At 33.1% G+C, this 22,441-nt stretch overlaps 1 protein-coding gene across 3 annotated transcripts in view; it reads right to left on the bottom strand.

Annotated features, from left to right (window-relative positions):
- The window catches only part of LOC129914783 (discoidin domain-containing receptor 2-like), a 229,691-nt gene that overhangs the window by 5,540 nt on the left and 201,710 nt on the right, over positions 1–22,441 (bottom strand). For all 3 annotated transcript variants that reach the window (XM_055994174.1, XM_055994173.1, XM_055994175.1), the window contains exon 15: positions 3,450–3,609. In XM_055994174.1, coding sequence (XP_055850149.1) covers positions 3,450–3,609 — 160 coding nt within the window. The remainder of the gene's footprint in view (positions 1–3,449; positions 3,610–22,441) is intronic.

Here is a 22,441-nt window from a genome sequence, read left to right as displayed (position 1 = left end):
TTAATAACGGGAATATCTCGAAAATGCGAGCTGATAGAAAAATTCTGATTTTGTTAAACACACCAAAAATCTCTAGAATATTGTTTTGTTCCTTAAACAAAGCTACTGTAAGCTTGTGAAATGATAAAAAAGTAGCAAAAATCGATTATAAAGTTTTTATAACGGCAATATCTCAAAAACGCTAGCTGATAGGAAATTTTTTACTTCGGATTCGAGTTCAGCACCTTCGGAAAAGTCTTGCACACTGGGTATTCTAGTGGACGAACTTGTCTTAGGCCCTGCGGTACCGAATAGGAACTAAAGCTTAAGCCAGGAGACTATCAAGTAGACGGCTTCTGTTTTGGGCAATGGACATAATTCAGCAACCCTAAATGGCAAAGCTATCAAGCTCTAACAAAAATCAAGCTCTAACAAAAATCAAGCTCTAACAACACGGCCACAAGCTAGTATCATCCGCGGTATCATAATTTTTTGACTTTGGATTCAAGTTCAGCACTTCTAAACAAGTATATTTTGGTTCTTGTGGCAAAAATGTTGTTGATCAGTGTAATTACCGATCGATTAAGCTGTTCCTTAAACAAAGCTACTGTAAGCTTGTGAAATGATAAAAAAGTAGCAAAAATCGATTATAAAGTTTTTATAACGGCAATATCTCAAAAACGCTAGCTGATAGGAAATTTTTTACTTCGGATTCGAGTTCAGCACCTTCGGAAAAGACTTGCACACTGGGTATTCTAGTGGACGAACTTGTCTTAGGCCCTGCGGTACCGAATAGGAACTAAAGCTTAAGCCAGGAGACTATCAAGTAGACGGCTTCTGTTTTGGGCAATGGACATAATTCAGCAACCCTAAATGGCAAAGCTATCAAGCTCTAACAAAAATCAAGCTCTAACAAAAATCAAGCTCTAACAACACGGCCACAAGCTAGTATCATCCGCGGTATCATAATTTTTTGACTTTGGATTCAAGTTCAGCACTTCTAAACAAGTATATTTTGGTTCTTGTGGCAAAAATGTTGTTGATCAGTGTAATTACCGATCGATTAAGCTGATAACGGACACCATGAAAATCGAAGAATGGGGTTGGACTACGAAAAAAAAAAAATAAGGCGTCTGATGCACAGATGCAATCCAAAATATTATGATAATTCTGGAAAAACATCGGGATTCTACCACGAGATCTGAAATGGGTGGGCTCAGGCAACGAGAAGTTCCAGCAACCTATGAGCGGTAACTATGGGACATGTGTGATGCAGTTACGCTCTGTGCAGCTAGGCTAGAGTCACAGAAAAAAATCTATATTATAGTTTGTTTAATTTCTTAACAGCATTGTAAACTGTTCAGTTCATACACTTAAAAAATACTAACAGTATTTCCTCTTAATGGGGCAAAGTAAGCTTGGCTTTACAGCAAGGGTATAGCATATAGAGAAATGGGAATTGGTGTGTGCATGGTAATAGTTTGCTTCCAGCTCATATAACATACGTCGACGTCGCCGTCATCCTCTTCCTAGAATATCAGAGAGGAGCCTTTTCTCCCACATAGTATAAAAAGCAGTCAAAGTCTCTAAATCCCAGTATAGATTTTCAAAACGAATTTAATGAAAAATAATACCACCAGGAGCTCTCTGGAGTTGGGTTCTTCGGGGTGGTCGCTATATATCTTCTATCGTTATTCCCATATACTTGTACGCTTGACGTGTGCCCACCGCGTAACTCGGGACCTACGATTCATATATATGGCGTTCTAACAACCATACACACACTCATGAGAAATACCCTCGAGTGTTTTTCATTATGATTATTCCTTCTTTTCGTTTGACAGTGTGTATACTTACTTAGTTTGGTATCTCGTACACAGTTAAAGGTTTGCAAAAAAAAAAAAAGACTTTTTTTTGTGGTAGCTAGTAAAAATGCTGGTAGCTCTTGGCGGTTGCACAGCATCGATGATGATGAGCATGGTGAAGATATTTTTATTTTTTTAAGAACAACCAACAACCAAGTACGGAGTACACCAACCATGCTTAAGATATATCATAACTGAAAGGTATATCAGAGTAATCAAAAAGATGGAGCTCAGATGGCTTTTATTTGTTGCAATAATGATGTGAAAGCTATTTCTAAAATTAAGAACTGGAAACTTTTTGTTTGTAGAGGTTTTGTAAGCTGCAAAAAGTATAATTTTGTTTTTAGATCCTTTTTACAAAATTCGATAAGGTTACAGATTTCCAAATTAATAACTTGGCAGTGTAATAACAGGAAAAAAATTCGAAGTTTGTCAAATTTTATAAACGACTGTAAAAGCTTTCAAAGAATGTGGTTGTACTGAATAAAAATACGTGGGTAAAATACTAGTAAAATTCTAAATGTGCAACAAGGTCCTAAAAGCTATGGGAACTTCAAACATCGAAAAAAAGTACGATTCTTTTTAGAGATGTTGTGCTAACTTGTCACTGTTTTGACTAAGCTGAAAAATAGTATTCATAGCATTCTTCAGGTTGTCTCATTTGTGTATTAACATCTTTCTGCAAATGAAGTTAAGGTTATAACTGATATCATGTAGATCGAAAAGCAAAACAAGTTGATCTTGGATTACGACAAGCGCCTTAAAGCAACGATTAAATCCATTGTGTATTTATGCCTCAACCAACAACCGTCTCCAACTATCCCTAACCTAAGCCCACTTCTTCCAGTTAATTGATTAAATCCCCCTTCCACTTGCGTGTGCGAATTAAGACAATGTTTTTCTACTCCGCTTATTTTCTGGAATTTAGTCGAAAACTTTCCATGGTGCTCAGCACATAAAGCTGGACTAAAACTAGGATGATAAGAGTCTTGTATAGTGTCACTTTGATTGCTCAAGAGAGGACTTTGCTGGTAAATTGGCTTCTTAGACCAAAGGTGTTGGGTGGCGTTTTTGGTTAAACCCACTTTTGCCGCTCTCGCTTGATGATCACAAAAGCGCCACTGAGATCACGCTGTGTTCTTCCGAATCTTTCAATATCGTCAGCATATGCAAGCAGATACTGTCATATAGTTGCTGAAGGTACTGGGCTTAAAATCAATGAATAGGAGATGGGTATCGATTTTATGTTACTGGTTTTTTTTTTAAGATCTGCCGGAATGTGAATATTTGTTTGATGGTGGAATTTGCTAGTCTAAAACCACATTGATCAAATAGTTGACAAAGGGCTTCAGACGTTCACATACGATAGAGAGGATCTTAGAGGCGAGGTTAAGGAGACTAATTTCTCTGTAAACGGCACAGTTCAGAAGGTCTCATTTTTTTTAGAATCGGGCAGATAACGATTTTCAAACGCTTATGTTCACTTAAATACGGGTAAATTAATTGAGGATTGCAACAAAAAAAAAATCTGTATTGAAAAAAATTCAAATCTTTAATGGGTACTCTAATTTCTTATAAATTGAAAAAAGATTTAAAAAAACTTACCAACAAAACACTCTCCCACGACATCCATCTGATAGGCATTGGCTGTGATTGTCTTCCAGTACCTTCAAGTTGGCAATAGTCGGCCACATATGCCGAACGGTTTATCACAGTTCCAATGGAGCATACTTTAACCTCGAGCTCTGGTCCGATTATGCAACTCCTGCAATTACAAAAGGGTCACAAAAACAATGCGTTACTAGACAATAAATCTGGATTTGCAAAATCAAGAGTATAGTATAGAGGGGTTGTTTGGTTGAAAAGAGATAATTAAATGCAAGATGCGAGTTTGCTATAGGTAGGTAGATATATACAGTGCGCACTAAATAGGACTTTCCCTGCATATCCTGTCTTATGCATATATGGGATTCTCAAAAGAAGCCCTAGGCAATTGTTTTAGAAATTACTATTCCATAGTTGCTGTTGTTATACTTGTTGGTATTGTTCATAGAAATAGAACTCGTTGTTGTGTACGGTTTGTGCGTGAGCAAACGGGTCTGGTCAATGTAGAATCGCAATTAATGGTTACTTTGTGCCATAGTGCGTTCCATTTCATCGGTATACTGCCACCACCTTGATTTGGATATGTCAATGACATTAGAGATGAATAACACAAAGACACTAGCTATATCAATAGGAAGAGCGGTTGTTTTTGAAGGGATTCTCGAGAACCTTAATCAGTCGTCGTTGTCGTCGACATTGTCGTCGTATAAGGCTTTCGTAATCGTAATAGGTAATCCTTGAATTCGCACGTTTGGATGCATTGCATGTATAGGATTGAGTACAGGACTTGGGTATACATTACGAACGGAACAGCTGTCTTTTCATGCGTATCAATTGACAATGACGTGACACGTGCTACTTCTGGGCTAAATACATGATTTTACGGATTTACACGGATGAGTTAGCTCGAAAGGATTTCCAAAGTAAACGTTGTGGAAATGTTCAACATGCTGCGCGATTGTTTAAACAGCTACAAGAGAAGACGACACGGTGGCAGCGGGCGCATTGGGTGGAGGGGGGTGTAGTTGGGGATGATGATGATGATGATGGACGTTGAAGGAGGTTCGGTAGCCCAAGGGTAAGATGAAGTTTATACTGTATATTCTTATATACTTGAGCTTCAACTACAGTTGGCAATGCAATTAGATTTTGTTTGCAGCAACGGCAATGGCATTCGAATGAATTAAGTCCGGAAAAGCTATATCAAAGCGGAATTGAATGTATATGTACGTAGCATATGTATATGTAGGTACCGAACTAATGCAGCGGGCTGTTCCATATAAAGCAGAGGTTGAATAAAAGTCAAAGTCAATTTGATTGGATTTTGATAGAATTGTGCTTGGTTTGTTCAAGGGATTCTACTGCTCTACTGCTGCTTGCTCTTGGTTTCCTTCGTTTAAGAAGGTATAGGTTGAAGTTTGTTGAGTTTGATTGGTTGTGGTAATCAACAGAGTTCGGGCTCTGATGAGCGTAAGTGTTTGGGTCCGAGGTCCGGGTTCGTTTTTTGTTGATGTTTGAGTTTATTTGTGGAATTTAAAAGCACTTTTGCGTACGATTATATTTGAATTTTTTTGTGTCTTTATTTTTATTTAAATTTAAAATATATAAAAATTAAAAATTAATTTGATTTAAGAGAAATGTATACAAATAGGGTGGATGCTTTCAAATGAAGATTTGTGTAAAGCTATGATTACACGGTCAACGAAATCGGTCAACGCGTTGACTCTCTGACGTCAAGAAAAAATTCATATTCTCTCTGTCATCTCACCGTTAACGTTCACAGTGTCAATGCATAAAACATTGACTATCACACGATTGACACTATTGCGTCAATGTTGTCCTAAATTACGTTGACACGCAGGTGTGTCAACGTGACGTTTACTTAGCAGTGTCAACGCGTTGACTCGCAAAACTTTGTTGATCAAACTGTTTGACACAAAGCAAAAATTTAAATTTTCCAAAAATATTTGTAAAAAAAAAAGCGGAGAAAATAAGATTTAAAAAAAGCTCTCTTAGGCCCAATTTATTCACTCTCCATTAAATTTAAAACCGTCATTAAAAAGGGGAAATTTTAAAATTTGTATGCGATTTGACAGTTTTTTAATTTTTAATGGAGACTTTTAATATAATGGAGAGTGAATAAATTGGGCCTTAGAAAAATTAAAGGGAAATATGTTTGACATTGTTGCATTGAAATGTAAATATTTCGAGATATACGCAATGCACTTTTAAGATAAAAGTCTTAAATGAATTCTGGTAAGATTGTTGAACGAATACAAATTTAAAATTTCTAAAGTGTCGAAAAGTTAGAAAAAAAAAAAAAAAAATGTTTCGACATTTCATTTAAAAAAAATCGAAAAAAAAAATCAACATGGCCACCTTCAGACGCTTATAGCATAGGAACGCCGAACAGTGGTGCCATTCTTCGTTTTTGGCGTCAAAATTCATTTGCACGGCCGTTTCTGGACTAAAAGTTATGAAATTTGGTACACTGAATGATTATAGTATGGAGAATACGAAAAGGCTGCCAACTTTTTTTTATTTAAAATGGCGGCTCCAAAATGGCGGCTCCAAAATGGCGTAAAGAATGAGCGTTAAAATAGAATTTTCATTTTCAAAACAGTATATAAGCTAGAAATTGGGCTAAATTCATGTCAAAAAGGTGTTAGATTTAAGATTTAGAACTCATAGATTCATATTCTTTACAAAAAATCAAAAAAATTGAGAACAAAGTCCAAAAAATGCCAATTTAGAAAAACACACTTTAAGACCCCTAATTACGCTATTTCATGCATTTTTTTTTTAATTTATCACAATTTTGAGATCTCTTCTATTTATGTTTCATAAGAAAATTGAAAATATTGGGGTTATATGGTTGCCAACTATGTTTTTAATTAAATATTAGAAAACATGATATACCTAATGAAAAGTTTCAATGTTCAATAAAACTGAGAATTTATTTTTTCCGTAAACCAAAATATACTTTTCTAATAGATTTTAGCGTTTTAAATTCAAATCCGGAGTATAAAAAAATCTATGACGTCACGTTTTCGAGATATAAGCAGATCAAAATTAATTTTTATCTTCGAAACGTGACGTCATAGATTTTTTTTGACTCCGCATTTGAATTTAAAACGCTAAAATCTATTAGAAAAGTATATTTTGGTTTACGGAAAAAACCACTGGGACAGGGTCATTGCTTATTGGCTTATGCATGTTACGAAATCCTGGCTCAGGGAATTATTGCAATGTCAGTACCTATGTCGAAAATGGCAGGGTTCACGATAGTGAATGTAAAGCTTCTAAAAATATTTCAGAGAATGCAGTTTTGAATAAACTTAAAAACCTGAGTCAAAGGTAGTAACTAAAGAAAATTATAAGGAAACCCGGCCGACCGTACAGCTTCTATTTTGATAATCTTTTTTTTTCAAACGTCGTCGTTAATTTAAAATAATTTAACCTCTATAGGTTAAAAATTGCCGATGTTGCCGTTTGTTTTTTTTTTTTTTAATTAAAATAAGGTTTTTTGTGGACAAAGACAATATTTTTTGCTTAAATTTCATAAATAAAATGATACTCAAAGATTGTCTAGATATCAAATTGAAGTATGGTAACTCTTTCCGTATTGGAACGTTATCTTGGATCAATCTGAAACGAGGAAAAAATCCTTCATTTGTTTTATGTCAGCAACAATGTAGTACGGAAAATTTGTTGAAAGGCTTAAACCATCATTGATTCATTAGAAAATAATTTATTCCTTTTCTCCAACTGGAGTTTCATCTTATCTAGTGTATCTCTCTTTAACATAGATACACCAAAACGAAATATGGAGCTAACAAATATAAAATAAATTTAAATACACACTTTGAGGTCCGATTCCAGACTTTCCTTTAAGGAATGTAGAATTTTGGTAAACGATTAAAAAACGATTTTAAGCATTTTTGATTTAAGTACTTCTAAAACAATTTGACACAATTGTCCACTCATGTCCTTCGATTTGTTAAAATAACACTTAGTCCTCTAAATCCTGCAATTAAGCTTATACAAAATAAATTCACTTGTTCTCTCTATACTACCTTACACATGTGTGTGTGTGTGTGTGGTATTAATTCTCCTTTCGCTCTACCTCATTCCGTAAAGCTTTAAATGTGATTCCCACCATTAACTATTTTGTTTTCTTGTTGCTTCACAAAACAAACCTGTCACCGATCCATTTATATGTATATGCAACAGCATCGTATAACAAAATCCTTTCATTAATCAACATACGCTGACAAGTTTATCGACACATCCTGTGAAAGCACTTTGAAATGATCATCCCAGAAAACTTGTGTGCTTTACGTGTGAGGAGACTATATAGGATAAGAGTGAATTTTTGTTATACAGGGTGTTATTAGGAAATTTTAACTCATGAATTTTATTCAAGGAACCAGTTTTGTCACTTTAAAAGTGAAATTGAAATTTTGAAGTTTGTATATGAGTTTTTCTTGGCAAAACAATAATTAAATTTTTCAAATAGTTTTTATTTAAGTTCGAACAAATAATTGATATTTTACCAAGACCCCGACGAAGTTTTCTTCAATTTTTGAATATTTCGTACATTTTCGGCGTATTTCGTACATTTCCAATAACACCCGAAGGAAGTACCTACATTTTTTCGAAATTTATTCATTTTTTCGAACTCGAATTCTTTGCACGAAATTTTCAACTTTCAAGTCTCTAAGCACCCATTGAAATATACATATGATAGGGCATTGGCATGATAATTTGAATTAAAATTAATAAGTCGAGTATTTCGAGATTTTGTTGATTCTTTCAGGGGCGTCAATAAGTGACTAATCTGAAATAAAAAATCATTTAAATTTTTTTGAATCTACAACATTTCTGAGTCTGAATTTTGAAAAATTTTGAATTTTCTATCGAAAACAACCTGTAGTGACTTACGCTCCATCACATTCTACAATACCCATATACCTACGAAAAATTCCATAGTATGTATAAGAAAAACAAGGACCTTTTCTATACACGAGACACACACAACCACGTGTTTAGACCTAAATAAATTGCCATGAAATTAACATTAATCTCTCTTCCTTCTCTGATACCTCTTCTTGCACAACGTCCTGTCAATGCGGGGTACGTGTGTATCTAAACCAGAATCGAATGTTCCGAAACAAGTGACATGACAATAAATTGAATTCCATGACAACTCTTTTATATAAAACGGTTACGGTGGCAAATAAACGAATGAATATACAATCGACGACGACGACTACTCAAGGACAATATACGTGTCTATATGTACTCGGTAGGGACACAGAAAACAATCAATAACGTCAAAATTCGCCATATCCTTGGACTTAAGTTATAGAACGGGTTCGAGTTAACCTATCTCCGTACTTTGCAACAACAACTACACTTGGCAAAACGGAAATACAGAAAGGACACGGACGAACGGACGGGACGAATGGAATGGCCCGCCCTTAAATAAAACCCTTAATGATATCATTTAATCAATTCAACAAGAAAACACAACGCTAGATGAAATATCCCACTGGATCAAGGATAATGCGGGAGGAGAGCAGATTAAACTTCGGCATTAAACAGATGTCAAGGGTGGTGGTATAGTATTGGTTGCTATGGGTATCATTACAGGGGTGGCTCTGCGTCTCCTTCGCCAAGGGGTGTAGAACAACACAATTGATACTTCCATTTATAACTCTGTTACAACGACGACGACCATTCAAATATTGTATATTCGGTGTCAAATGAAATGAAAACACGAGGGCAAAACGATACAATGCCGATTTTTAAATCAAATTTTGGTTGAGTCCTTCAAATTTTCTTCTTTTCATTTAAGAATATTGGAATGGAAATTTGACACAATATTGTGAAGTTCTTTCAGACAACCGACGCACGTGTGCGTGGCCAATTTTATTTGCAATGCATTTTAACGGATTCTCGAGACTTAAATAAGTAAGGTCCTTCGTGTGGTATTCATTTTTCATATCTAATTTCAACCACCCCCTGCGGAGTTGCTTGGCTGATGATAATTCGTTAATCCGTTTCGCTAAGGAATATTGTTTGCTTTCTGTTTTCAATTACAACTTGTCTATGTGTCCACCCCTAAGTAGTTCTGAGCCCAGACGGACGGGATTCGTTTAGCCTTTCTCTTTCTCCCAAGGGAATGTAACCATCTGTTATAAATTTTCGTGGACGTAAAATCCTTCATTTCACCTTCCGTAGTTTTTTCTTTAGTATTTTTTTTCTGTTTTATCATTTGTGTCGGTTTCGGTGACAAAAACTTTAGCAGTAGTTATGGCGACACAGTATTTCTATTTGTCTAGAATGACGTCAGGTGTAAGAACGAAATAGTGGTATAAATGGTGATGGTGGTGTTGAGCTTTTGTCTTATGTTTTTACTACCCTTTCCTACTTACCTATCTACAACTGTCCGAAAGACTTCAACGACACTAACGGTAACAAACAAAGAGTTTAAATATTTGAACCCCATTTGGGGTTTTTTGGTATAAGTTTAACCACATTACAGCGAGTATAAAGCAAGGGCAAGCACCATCATCATACAGAGGGTGGCATTCGCATTGGCATTGGCAATGCTTCTGTCATTAAAATGGGGAATGAGTTGAGGTGGTGGTTTTGTGGTTTTTCCTATGGACATTTGGATACATCTTGTCATGTTGATGTTAAACATTATTTTCAGTTAATTAACCTTAATAGTTGAGTCCTTGTTTTAGGTTGGCCGCAGTTGGGGGGCTTTGTGTTTCGCATAATGTTTCCTCCCACCTATCACAGTGAAACAAAACAAAAAAAATTTAAATGATATTGGAGTGAGGTTTTGCAAAGCCTTCTTAACCGGATTTAGATTACGACAGGATGTTTTGGGTACGTTTTAAATACAAACCAAACATCCTTCACTTTCACAATGAGCCCAAAATGTGCGGTTTATAAGAGTTAAATAGGGTGCTTAACGGGAGAAATTTCTACTAGTTTGCATTTACGTTTGGTAGGTTTATTGAATATTTCTAGTGGTTCATATATGTATTATCTTTAGAGTTTGTTTCTTCTTTTAATTTTGTGACTTTTTATAATGTTCTTCTTCTATACTAGGTATACCTTTTAAGATAAATAAAATACTGTTATGCTACAATAATTCTTATTTTCTGCAGAATTAGCAGTAGCTATGTTGTATATCGTTAAAAATGCTTTCAATTATTTTACTATTCAAAGAGCTATTCCGCAGGAATCAATTTTGAGTCCTCTTTTGTTTACATTTTTCATTAATGATATGTTCAATCGAATCATCTACAAAATGGCAAAGCACCAGTTGGATCGCATTCCTATAAGCTTATTAAAATGACATTTTGGAGAAATCTTCGATATTTCTGATGTACCTATGTATAAGAAGGGAATCTAGTTTTTAAATGAAACCTACAACATTTTTAACGGCGAACCTTACAACCAAAATAATTTCCTTAACGATTACCAACCTTAAAGACTGCCGAGCGGAATTTGGAGCAGTCGATCACATTTTTGTACTTCGCAAGTAGTAGAATCATCTATAGCATAGATTTTTTTAAAATAAAATAACTAGTTTTGATTGCAAAATCGGCAACAAAAAAAATAAAAACAAATTAAAAAATGAGTAATTTTTCTAAGTGAATCTTCAACAAATATAAAATATAAACAATTATCCGGCGTGAGGGCTAATGTTGTTTTGCATTAAAGGTACCATGACAATACAAAACAACACTTTTTCAAGCATTGCTGAGAAAAAAATCACAAGAATAGTTATTATTTTTCTGAGAAACGACATTTAAGTCCCTCTATTTCTTTTGTTTTTTAAGAGATTTTCAAAAAATGATTTATCATCAAAAATTAAATTTTATTTTTCTACGACTTTAAGGGCCATTTGCTGAATCGAAACTTAAATAATTTATGTTGAACATAAACTCTTACAGCCATATTATTCACTTGTTTAAAAAATACATCTGGATGTAAAATTGTCAAATGTCAAAAATAAATCCAAATCCAAAATAGTTATCCCGATTTTAGCTATGAAAATAGTTAAAAAATAATGAAAATGACTATTTTTTTCTCTGTGTGATAGTGAATATTATGGATTTGAATTTATTTTTGACATTTGACAATTTTACATCTAGATGTATTTTTTAAACTAGTGAATAATATGGCAGTTATTCTCTACTTTTTCCTCTGCGTAAACTGTCACATAAGGATTTATGTTGAACTTAAATGTTTAAGTTTCGATCCAGCAAACGGCTCTAATCTCCTTTTAAGAATAAAAATATCTCAAATTGCTTTTCTGAAAAACTCTAAATTTGGAGATAGGACACTTTGCTTCTGAAGCGACGATATAAAAGCAAGGTACTATTTTGTTAAAACAAAACAGAAAATAAACCAAAATGAATTAACCAAGTAAAAATGTTTTCATAATGTATTTAGTTCAACTGTAGGTATTCTGTGGGCTAAAAAAAAAAAAGTTTTTATCATTTTTTTTGTCCATTTCTCATAATTTTTAAATTTATTTTAATGCATGTATTCTGTAAAAACAAGATTTTGATTAAGTGGGATTTTAGAAGACAAGATTTAAAAAAATTGGTATTTTAGAAAAAGAATGTTTAAAACTTTTTTTCGCGATTTTTGAAAAAACAGGTTTAAAAAGCGGGATTCCGATACGCTCCCATATAAAATATATGTATGAAACATATTGATACAAATAATACAATATTTTTGCAAAATGTCGAATAAATTTAACAAATTGCCTAAATGTTCATGAAAGTTTTAAATGATTATATAGTTTAATGGAGTTGACGGTACAAAAGAAAGATACAAAAAATAATATTTATAACAATAAAAAGCATATTTGCAATTGCAATTGTTTAAGTGAAATTTATAAGAACGTTTTTGTGTCGTGAAGTCGGAGTTAAATTGTATTTTATAAATACAAAATATATGACAATTCCTTCGTGTTTCAGTTTTCTATTTGGTGTCTGTATAACAATCAAAATTTAAACCTAGAAAATACCTGATAGAAAAAAAAACTGCCCAATGAAATCTATTGCCGTAGTCTTTCAGCAAAAAAATGAAAATTAATTTAATTTCAGCTTCCCACACCACTGAATTCCTCAATTCATCATTATCTTGCATTTCTGGTTCTTCCCTTCATCAAACCAACTCGCAGAAAATTTTTGCCCAACGCCTAGTGCTTGATTAAAAAATTTTAAATCCATAATTATTTTCAATTTTCCATAGAAAATTTACCTACATCTACATGATTCACTAATTGTAGCAGTAATAACTAATGTTTAATCTGATTGAGTTTATCTCAAATCATTAATCAAATTATATTAAATTTCCCAACATAGCCCATCAGTCCCGTGGTTGTCCTTTGAAATTCCCCCACGAATAACTTTTATATATGTACATAATGTGTGTCTATGTATGTAGTGTTAGTATAGTATAAAACTTTTAAAGAGAAATCCTAATTTCTAATAAATAATAATTTCAAGCGCTTTGATGATAATTTATACCACGCGATCCGATTCAATTATTATTTTGTTCGCCAGAAAAAAAAAAAAAAATCCCAAGTGTAATTACCGGAAAATTTTTTCCAGCATTAAACTCATTCACACACATTTAAAAGTAGTGTGGCAATGGCAACCAAAAATTGTTGCTACCTCCTGCAAAAATGAAAATAAAAAAAAAAATTAATATAAATGTCCATTTCCCAGGACATGGTACAGAGGCGGCGGCGGCCGACGTTGCACGTGCAAAACATCATTCAATCATAAAAACACGCACCCGTTCGTCCTTACAACTATAACATCACTGCAAGCGGTCCATCAACCGTCACACGACTGCACCAGGACAGGAACCCAGCCTCATCATTCTGTACACAACCACCACCACCGTGAATTGGCATCATTGCAATCATCTCTGAGTGCTGAGTCCCTTTGCGTTCCCTGGCCAATATGTTGATCTGTCTCCCTGCTGTTATCCAGATCACAATAGTTTTTCTCGCGCAGTGAGCACAATACAATGCATTACCATCAATGCCATTGCCGTTTTTAACCACCCCCTTTGGTTGTACAGAGTCTACCTATTAGTGTATATAGAATATCCATCCTTTCGTGTCCTGGGAATACAAGGAATGACGAATTACCCACTATTGCCATTGCCATTGCCACATCGCCATCGCTCTAAAAACCGACACTTCTGTTCGGTATTCTTTTGCTCGTCACTCTCGACGTCTGCCTTTTGTTGATTGTATATTTAATTAAATAAACTATAAAGGCGCAATGGAGAGGTAGAAAGGAAAAGCTAGAGTTGGTTGGAAAAGGGCTCAGACATACGTTCCAAATAATAACAATGCGTCTCTGTTCGTGGTGATTTCGTTTCAGGACCGCATTTCGAAACTTAAGAAAATGATTCAAGACAAGGCGAGAAAATGGTGATAATAATAGCCTAATTGTAATTTTCACCTGCACATCTTTTCACCCGAAACATTTTCGTTCGCTCAGAACTTATACCATGATATTCACTAGAGTGAAATTTATATTTTCCGTCAAACTAGTTAAACTTATGTCGTTTTCGATTGGTTTCACTCAAGGATACACTCATTCTGAAATCCAATAAAACAGTTTGAGTCGCTTCCACTCAATTCTGCTTTTTTTGTGTTTGTGAAATTTCAAATGTGAAATAAATTTTATTTTTTTTTCTTCCAAACGAAAAAATTATGAAAAATTATAAATCTGAAGATGACGATGAAGAAGAAAATGGTTAAAAAAATATATCATTGCATTAAGGTACCCATTTTAACTTTCTAATTAATTTTAATTTCTTTAAATAATACATTTTTGAATGACAACAAAAAAAGAATGATTTAGTATTTTTTTTTGACATTTAAGTGCTCATGTATTAGTGCTTCTGATTTTAAATCGAGAAGAGAATTTCGCTTCTGAGAAGCGTTCTGTCTGTCATTTTTGTGCGAATAAAACACTTTCAGAAGTCTTCTGAATGATTCCGGACGCTTCCGGACTGCCAATCGAAAACGACATTAAAAAATTTGAGCAAAAAAGAACTGACAATTGCCTTGAGAAAATAGTTTACAATGAAATGATTTTTTTTTTTATTTTGAACTTTCTCTGATTGATTTAATTGAAATATGAAAACAGTTACACTGCCGTAAAATAGACAAATTACTTTTTGGATTACAAATTCTTATAAAACAATTTTTCGAAAACTGGGAAGCGAATTTTTTTTCGAAAAATAAAAAAGAAACTAAAACTAAAAAATTCATCTGCCCATTTTGAAAAAAAAAAAAAAAAAAAAAAATTATAAATTATTTTAATCATATTTTAGTCATTATTTTAGTCATAAATCAAGGAAACGGGTTAATGACATTTATAATGGTTAAAAAATATTTATTTTTTTAAATTTAAAAGTAGGAACTTGTAAAAAAAGATTTTTTTTAAATCAAAATCGTTATAGAGGATAACAAAATTTTATATATATGTGACATGGCAGGTACCTTTAATCTCTTAACGGGCAAGTTTTAACCAAATTGTTTTAGTGGTTTAGGCTGCAGCTCGAGATAGATGGAGTAGAAAAAATTTATAATAGTTTTGATAACACTGGTTAACAAAATTAAACTTTTTTTTTGTTGCCGAAACAAAAAAATACTTTTCTGAAGATTTTCGGTGTTCTGAACTCGAATCCGAAATAAAAAAAAATTAATCAGATCCCGTTTTTGAAATATTACCGTTAGAAAATGCTGTACTTCGGACCTTATTTTTTATTTAAGATTTAAACAGGTTTTGAAAGATGGAAAACAGTTCTTTTAGAAACCGCTACAAAATATTCTAAAACTATTTTCCTTATATAAAAGAATAAGGTCCGAAGTACTCAACGTTTTGTTTTTTTTTCGTTTTCTAACGGTAATATTTCAAAAACGAGAGCTGATTAGTATTTTCTGACTATGGATTCGAGTTCAGAACACCGAAAACCTCCAGAAAAGTATATTTTTGTTTCGGCAACAAAATCCTTGTAAACCAGTGTAATATATGTAAAGACATGAAAATGAATTTAATTTTAAGTTATTTTAATAAAACTAGTAATCAATCAAGCGGAAAGTTTTGCGAGAAGATGATTTCACAAAATTTTTAAAGATAAAATAAATAAATAAAATAATAAAAAAGGGTTTGGAAAATGTTTAAAAGCGCGCTCGTTTTAACATTTTTCAAACCCTTTTTTAATTTCTTGTAGGATTTTGTAAAACAGAATTATGAACAGCAAAATTTTGAAATACAGAATTTTGAAAAAAGAATTTTGACTTCGCCAGAAAAGCCGTTTCGTCAATTTTGGGGTACTTATCAGCGGTTTATAAAATTAAACTCATTCATCCGTATTCATTAGGTTTTCTTAAGTAAGTTCTCAATTGTCGTTTAGTTGAACTTGTTTAATTTGCCTCTGCCTAAATTCTTATTTATGATCAATTTTTCATTGATGATTAACAAAACGAAAGTTTTGTAAGATAGTTAACCAATCTAGTACCAAATACTATTTATATTACGGACGAATTAATTAAACTGGAACATAGCAAAAAATGAAAAGTTTTATACAAAATATTGCGGAAAATTCAGTCAGTCGTCGGATAAAAATAGTTTGTTTGAACAAAAACTTTTTCAGTTTTTATTGTCGTCCTTTTATTGTCCTACTTAAAGAAATTTAGTATGATAAAACATTATCTTGTTTAAGTTTCGGGTTCTTGTAATCCTCTTTGTATTTATATTGGGAAAAATTAGATATCCCTGTAAAAAGGATACATTTATTGATGCTTTCCAACAAAAATAATTTATTTTTCTACTGAAGTACAGTGGATTTAATGCTTAGACGCCTGGTAGAAAGTTCCAAGTAGGTCAGAATTGGCTCACAATTAATTATTATTATTAATTATTTTTTTAAAAGCCAAGATTAACTTCGTAAGCTTTTTAAAAAACCTTAGAGGATATAATATGGAGTGCTTGTTCCTATACCTAATTCATTGTAACGCTATGCATGGATAGGGGTCGCTGCCTTCGTTTTTCAATGAGAGTCCGGTTCCGCAGCTGTAAATAAACACACTTGTTGATGACAGCCATCAAATGAAAATAAAATGGAGGTATGCACTCATCGAAAAACTTAAAGAAACTAGAGCCCTCTATAAAAGCTTCTAGGAACTAACAGTACAAGCACTCCATATATTATATCCTCTAAGTGAAAAACAAAAATTTAGAAAAAAAAAACAACATCCATATCGGAGCTGAGCATTTTCAAGTAGGTACTCATAGACTCAGCTTTGATTTTCATTAATTTTTTAAGAATCAATTATTTTAAATTTAAGATTTCGGTGGCAGATAACTTTTTTTTTTTTTAAAGCTTTTAAGTCAATATTTTCTAATAAAAATGCATATAAAATCTGAAGCACAACCCAATAGGTATATGTAGGTATCCTTGAAATAACTCCGTCCATGAAAAAATATTTTTCACCAACCATAAAAAAGTTACTGTTTCTTGTTCCTACTCCTAAACTTAAGCCATTAGATTCATTATCGCATCCCAAAGCTTTCCCCTAGGACTAATTAGTTTATTGCGCCTTCAACATTTCTACCAGAACAAATACAACCTTGAGCTAAAACTCTTCCCCAAGGATTCATTAATAGTTCAATGCGCCTTTAACTTCCTCTCTAGCAACAAATGCAACCGTGAATTTTGGTACCATCCCTTTGCCCGTCAGGCATTATAATGCAAAAGCGCACTATGTTTTTGTCGGTTTTGGGGTGTTGGTACAATTACGCTGATGGAATCCTTACTTCCTTCCCAAACCCAACACACAATGTTGAACAATGCCACGGAAACCAATAGAATTTTGATCTCACATGTAAGTTGGTTTTGGCTTTGGCGTGCCTTTTCCCAAGGTGAGAGCGCAGCCTGCAAAGAACACGAGTCCTCCGTCCTCGGTATTAAATGAAATCGACGACGATGACGACGAAGTCGACAATGACAACAACGCATGGTTTGACGCCAATGGGGGGTTAGACGCTTCGCTTTTACGTTAGGCTGCTCCTGTGGTCCCGGTTCTAGCCTGATGGATACCCCTGCTCTCTTTGCCATTGTGTTGTGTGTTTCATAAAAAAACACTATGAAACACTGGATGATGGAACAATGAGCTATTGTAGTTTTGTGCTGTCAGAATGATTCGAAAATATAAAAACGGAATTGGATTGGTGTTTTTGTGTTTTGTTTCTCACTCTACGAGGCAAGGTGAACACTAAAGACCTGTACAGATCCAGGATATATATTTATGTACATATGAACAGAGGAGAGACTACACACAAGCTCTGGGGTGGGACACATACATTAAAACAATCATATATAATATCCAGACAATGTCATGCAGGAATTGATGTCTTTTGGGGTACCAGGACATGCATGTACGAATACCGCGACACCACCACCACCGACGGCCGCCACCACCGCGGTGCGGAATAGAGGTGCATTTATAATTTGAGTTTTACAATGCTCCAACCCAATCGTATAGCGATGAAATGGAATGGGATGAAGCCATTAATAAGTTGCTGACATGACAGAACGATGTCATTAAATTTTGGACAGTAAACTTTTTGTCATATAAAAAAAAGGACATTCAATATTATCCAGGGATCGGTTGTGCTGAATATGTAAGTTTAATTTGGATATGGATCTGTTTATTGAACTTTGTCGTCAGTTGACAGAGACAAACGATTAATGGTTGATATAATAAAAATTGAAACAAAATTATAGGTACGAACAAAAAAAATTACATTGTAATAGTTAGTCTATCAAAACAGTCGGCGTCTGAGCGACTATTTGTTTTTATAAACTATTAAAATTGTTTTAATTGTCCAAAAAACTTAGGAACTGTTTAGTGAATTATTTTCAAACTTGTAACAATGTCGAACAGCTTTATTTTGTCAGTTTAATTATTTGGTGAGAGGCTTTATTTCCCAAATCAAAAATTTATATGCGACTTTATTTCCAACTATTTTCGATCTTATTTATTTTTAGAAATATCTTTTGAAGTATCTTTTGAAACGTTTAAATTTATTAAGAATTGAAACGTTTTAAAATGTTGTTAAATCTTTCTAAAGATTTGTTAGTCTTTTTCAAAGCATTGAAGTACCTACTTAATTTTGTTTAGTCGCTTCGTTTTTTTTGTATATTCTTACAAAATGGGAATAGTACGGAATTCCCCAAAAAAATAATAAAAACCATTGGACAAAATCTACAAAAAAAACTCGGACCACTTGATTTACATATTTGATACCTCGAGTCGATGATTTCACTCAATGTAGCCTGTTACATATTTACTTAAACGCAGGGGCGTAGCGAGGGTCCAAGCCATGGGGGGGGGGGGGGGGGGGGGTGAGATTCAGTGAAATGCCGACTCATTTTATGAATTTACCGACTGCATCCGATTTTTTTTTTAATAATTGAGAAAAGAAATAAAAATATCATTTTCACGATTAAGCATTTAAATATTAAAATAATAACCTATAATAACAGAAAAAAAAAAATAAACATTAGATATATGTACATTCTTTAATAATAAAAAAAAATAAAATAAAATAAATTAGGCACATTTGTAGTCTTTAAAATTGGAGTCTTTAAAATTAAAGTTATTACTTTCAAAAAAATTAACATAAAACATATATATAAAATTAATTTTAATTTAAACTCTAACCCTGTGATATTTTAACAATGCAGATTTTTCGACAGCCTAGCTTAGTTGAATTTTATCAACTATATCTTTTGAGGAATATAGCAGCATCAACGAATTTTCTTAATGACCGCTCACAAAAAATGACGTCATAGGAGCGGTAAACATGTAGTGAACTAACTTGAAGGAATTACATTTCTTAGTTTAAATACCTCTTTGGTAATGTCGTCGAAATGCGAGCATTCGTTGCAAGAAAAAAGAAGAATTTGCAATTCAGATAAGTATAGCATAGCAAAAAATAGGATTCAATTCCACAATAGATTCGACTAATTCTATTGTGGCATTGGCTCTTAGAAGAGAGTATTTAAAAATTTCTTAAAAAAGGTTCAAAAATGGTTAAATTATCTTTTACGTGTGACGTAAGAGTTTGAAGAACCATTTTGAACTCATTCCTATAAAATGTTTCCAAATTAAAAACAGAAGTCATTTCAGGATTTACATCAATTCTTTTTGGAAACCGACGAGTTCTATGATGTTTCGAATTTAATTTTTCAGAAAACGAAGATGAACTTTTTATTAATGCATTTATTTGAGTTTCATCATCGTTTATTAGTAGAAATTATTCTATTGTACCAACAATGAAGCATCAAAAACGTACAAATTTTCCACTTCTTGATTTTTTTAAAATTTTTTACTTTAAACATGACATTTTTGCGAAATAATAAAGAACTAATAAAATCAAAATCCAAGATACTTTTCAGGGTTCGTAAGGTAAATAAATTTTCAGAATTCTTTACTTAATTCAACATATTTGTAGGTCCTATTCTATCAAAATGCTAAAGGAAAAGGATAAAATTCTAATGTGCGACGTACAAAAAATGATTTGGTGATACATTTTTTGCCGACTGATTTGCCGACTCGGAAAATATTGGGGGGGGGGGGGGTAGTGAGACCCCACACCCCTTTCTCAATACGCCCCTGCTTAAACGGCTGGCAAATGTTTTATCGTCCTACCATCAGTTGAGCAAGCATCAAGTTTTGGGCGCTTAATAACTGTCTTCGAATAGTTTTGACAACTCTTTAAGGTATCTACTTTTGTCTTATATGTATAATATTGAAACTACTTGGCTGATATTTTCTAACGACGACATCTTGAAGCTCGAATTTTTCGATGTATTGCTTCAGTTTAAGTCAGTGCAAATCCTTGCGTTAGTTTCCGAACTTTTATATCTCAATTTTCAGTTTTTTGTTTCAATGTTTTTAAAACTAGAGCTTTGGTTTAAATTAGCTTGGAGTTTAAATTCTTCATCAGTTCAATAAAACAGTCTCTAGCCCAAAGCGACATTGTGAAGCGGCCAATAGCTTCGGCATGTGCAATGTGCATAACATGATAACAATTGTGTTATAATTTTTTATTATGATTTTGTACATACAAATTTACTGTATAATAAACAAAACATTTTTTTTTGTTTTGTTTAAAACATGCAAAGAATTTTTTTTTCTTATTTTGAATAAATATAAACAAAATTACAATGAGTTACGGGACATGCTGCAGACATCGAAAACGTAAAGATCTTGGACAAAGAAAGAAAGAGCAGTACGAGATTTACACTAGAAAGTCTGAGAATACAACAAAAGAGAGCATATTCGATGAATTTGAAAGAAGACATCGACAGTACCAACTCGATGTATAACACCGCCATTCTGTGATATTTATGTTGTGCATTAAGATGTTAAAAATTTTTTTATTGTTAAATTGTGATGTTTTTAATTTATTAAATCTTATGTTAATTTATTTAAAAGTATAAAACTAAATTTTGATTAAAAATAAAAAAATATAAAAATGCAATAAAAATAAAAAAATAATGTAAGTTAAAAATATTCTAATTTTAAAATTCAAACGAATTAAAGAATTGTTATTTTATATATGTATGTAGACGTAATAATAAAGCGCCCCTGAAGATGCTGAGAAACTCCAGCGAAACGTCGGGACAAAAATTTATGTTTTAATTTTTTATTTACATAAACAAATCAATTTGACCAAAAAAAGCCCAATTAAACTACTTAAATTACAATGAATTACATTTTTTCTTCTTAAATACCTAATATTTCGTGCAATGTTAAATGAATCAAATAATACTTCTAAAACAAATATGTTCAAGAAGTGAACCATCAGGTTTAATCACGCAATTTAGTCATATATGATTCACTATAGTTACTTTTTTATGGTTGACGTAAGGGCAGCTTTATGTTTTGGGTGCTAGGTTTTTCTCAGGTATTTTAATACGATTCACCCTGAGTTTTCTCCTAAGTTTTCATATCCAGTTGTTATATTACTTTGGCCCCTAGTCTGAAGAAAACAATACAAGAAAATGTCTACAAAACTTTTATTATATAATTTGTACTTCAGTTTTCAATTTCAGTAGTTTTCACTATCCCAACTCTACTAAATTCCATACTTAAACCCAGTCCGACTGACTCAACTCATCAAAAAGTAAAGATTTTGCTTAGGTATACAAATGATGCCCCCTCTATTCTCAGAAACTTCATTGTGAATCTCATACTCTAACTATATAAATTCATTAAAAATTAAAAACCCATGACTTTCGCACAAATATAAACAAGATTGTGTTTTCAGAGATCCCGCACAATAAACAATTTTTTTTTCTGAACAAATAAAAATGAAAAAAAAAAAAAATGAATAAACACAAAAAAACAAATCTTTGCGACAATTATAATCCCACAACATAACCGAGCTAAAAAAGTATCTAACAAATAAAGGACTTCCACAATAACCGCACAGAAAAAAAAATCTTTTACTTCATATACCTACAACCTACCCCTGGCTGTCCCACTAAAAAAAGCAGCATAAGCTTTACCGCACAACAGATAATTTCCCCCGAAAACATTTCCCCCAACCCCAAACAAAAAGATACCTCTAAGGGTCCTAGCGTGGCCAAAGACCGTCCCGTTATCCATATACTGCATGGGGGGAAAGGATCCGAGTTCTTAGCGGCGTAATTACCATTTAGCGTGTGCACGGAAAAAACCATTTATAAAAGCACAAACCAAAAATAACAAAAAGAGAAAAAAAACAGAAGAAAAAAACTAAACCCAGAGAATAAAAGGACACCAAGAGATTCCGAATCCCAACAGTAGATGGAGTGAAGCAAATTAAAAAGGACACCCCTGTTGCCCTAACACACAATACCGCTAT

This window comes from Episyrphus balteatus, chromosome 3 (genome assembly GCF_945859705.1).
Source record: "Episyrphus balteatus chromosome 3, idEpiBalt1.1, whole genome shotgun sequence".
Lineage (NCBI taxonomy): Eukaryota > Metazoa > Arthropoda > Insecta > Diptera > Syrphidae > Episyrphus > Episyrphus balteatus.
This window is presented reverse-complemented; position numbering and strand designations above follow the sequence as displayed.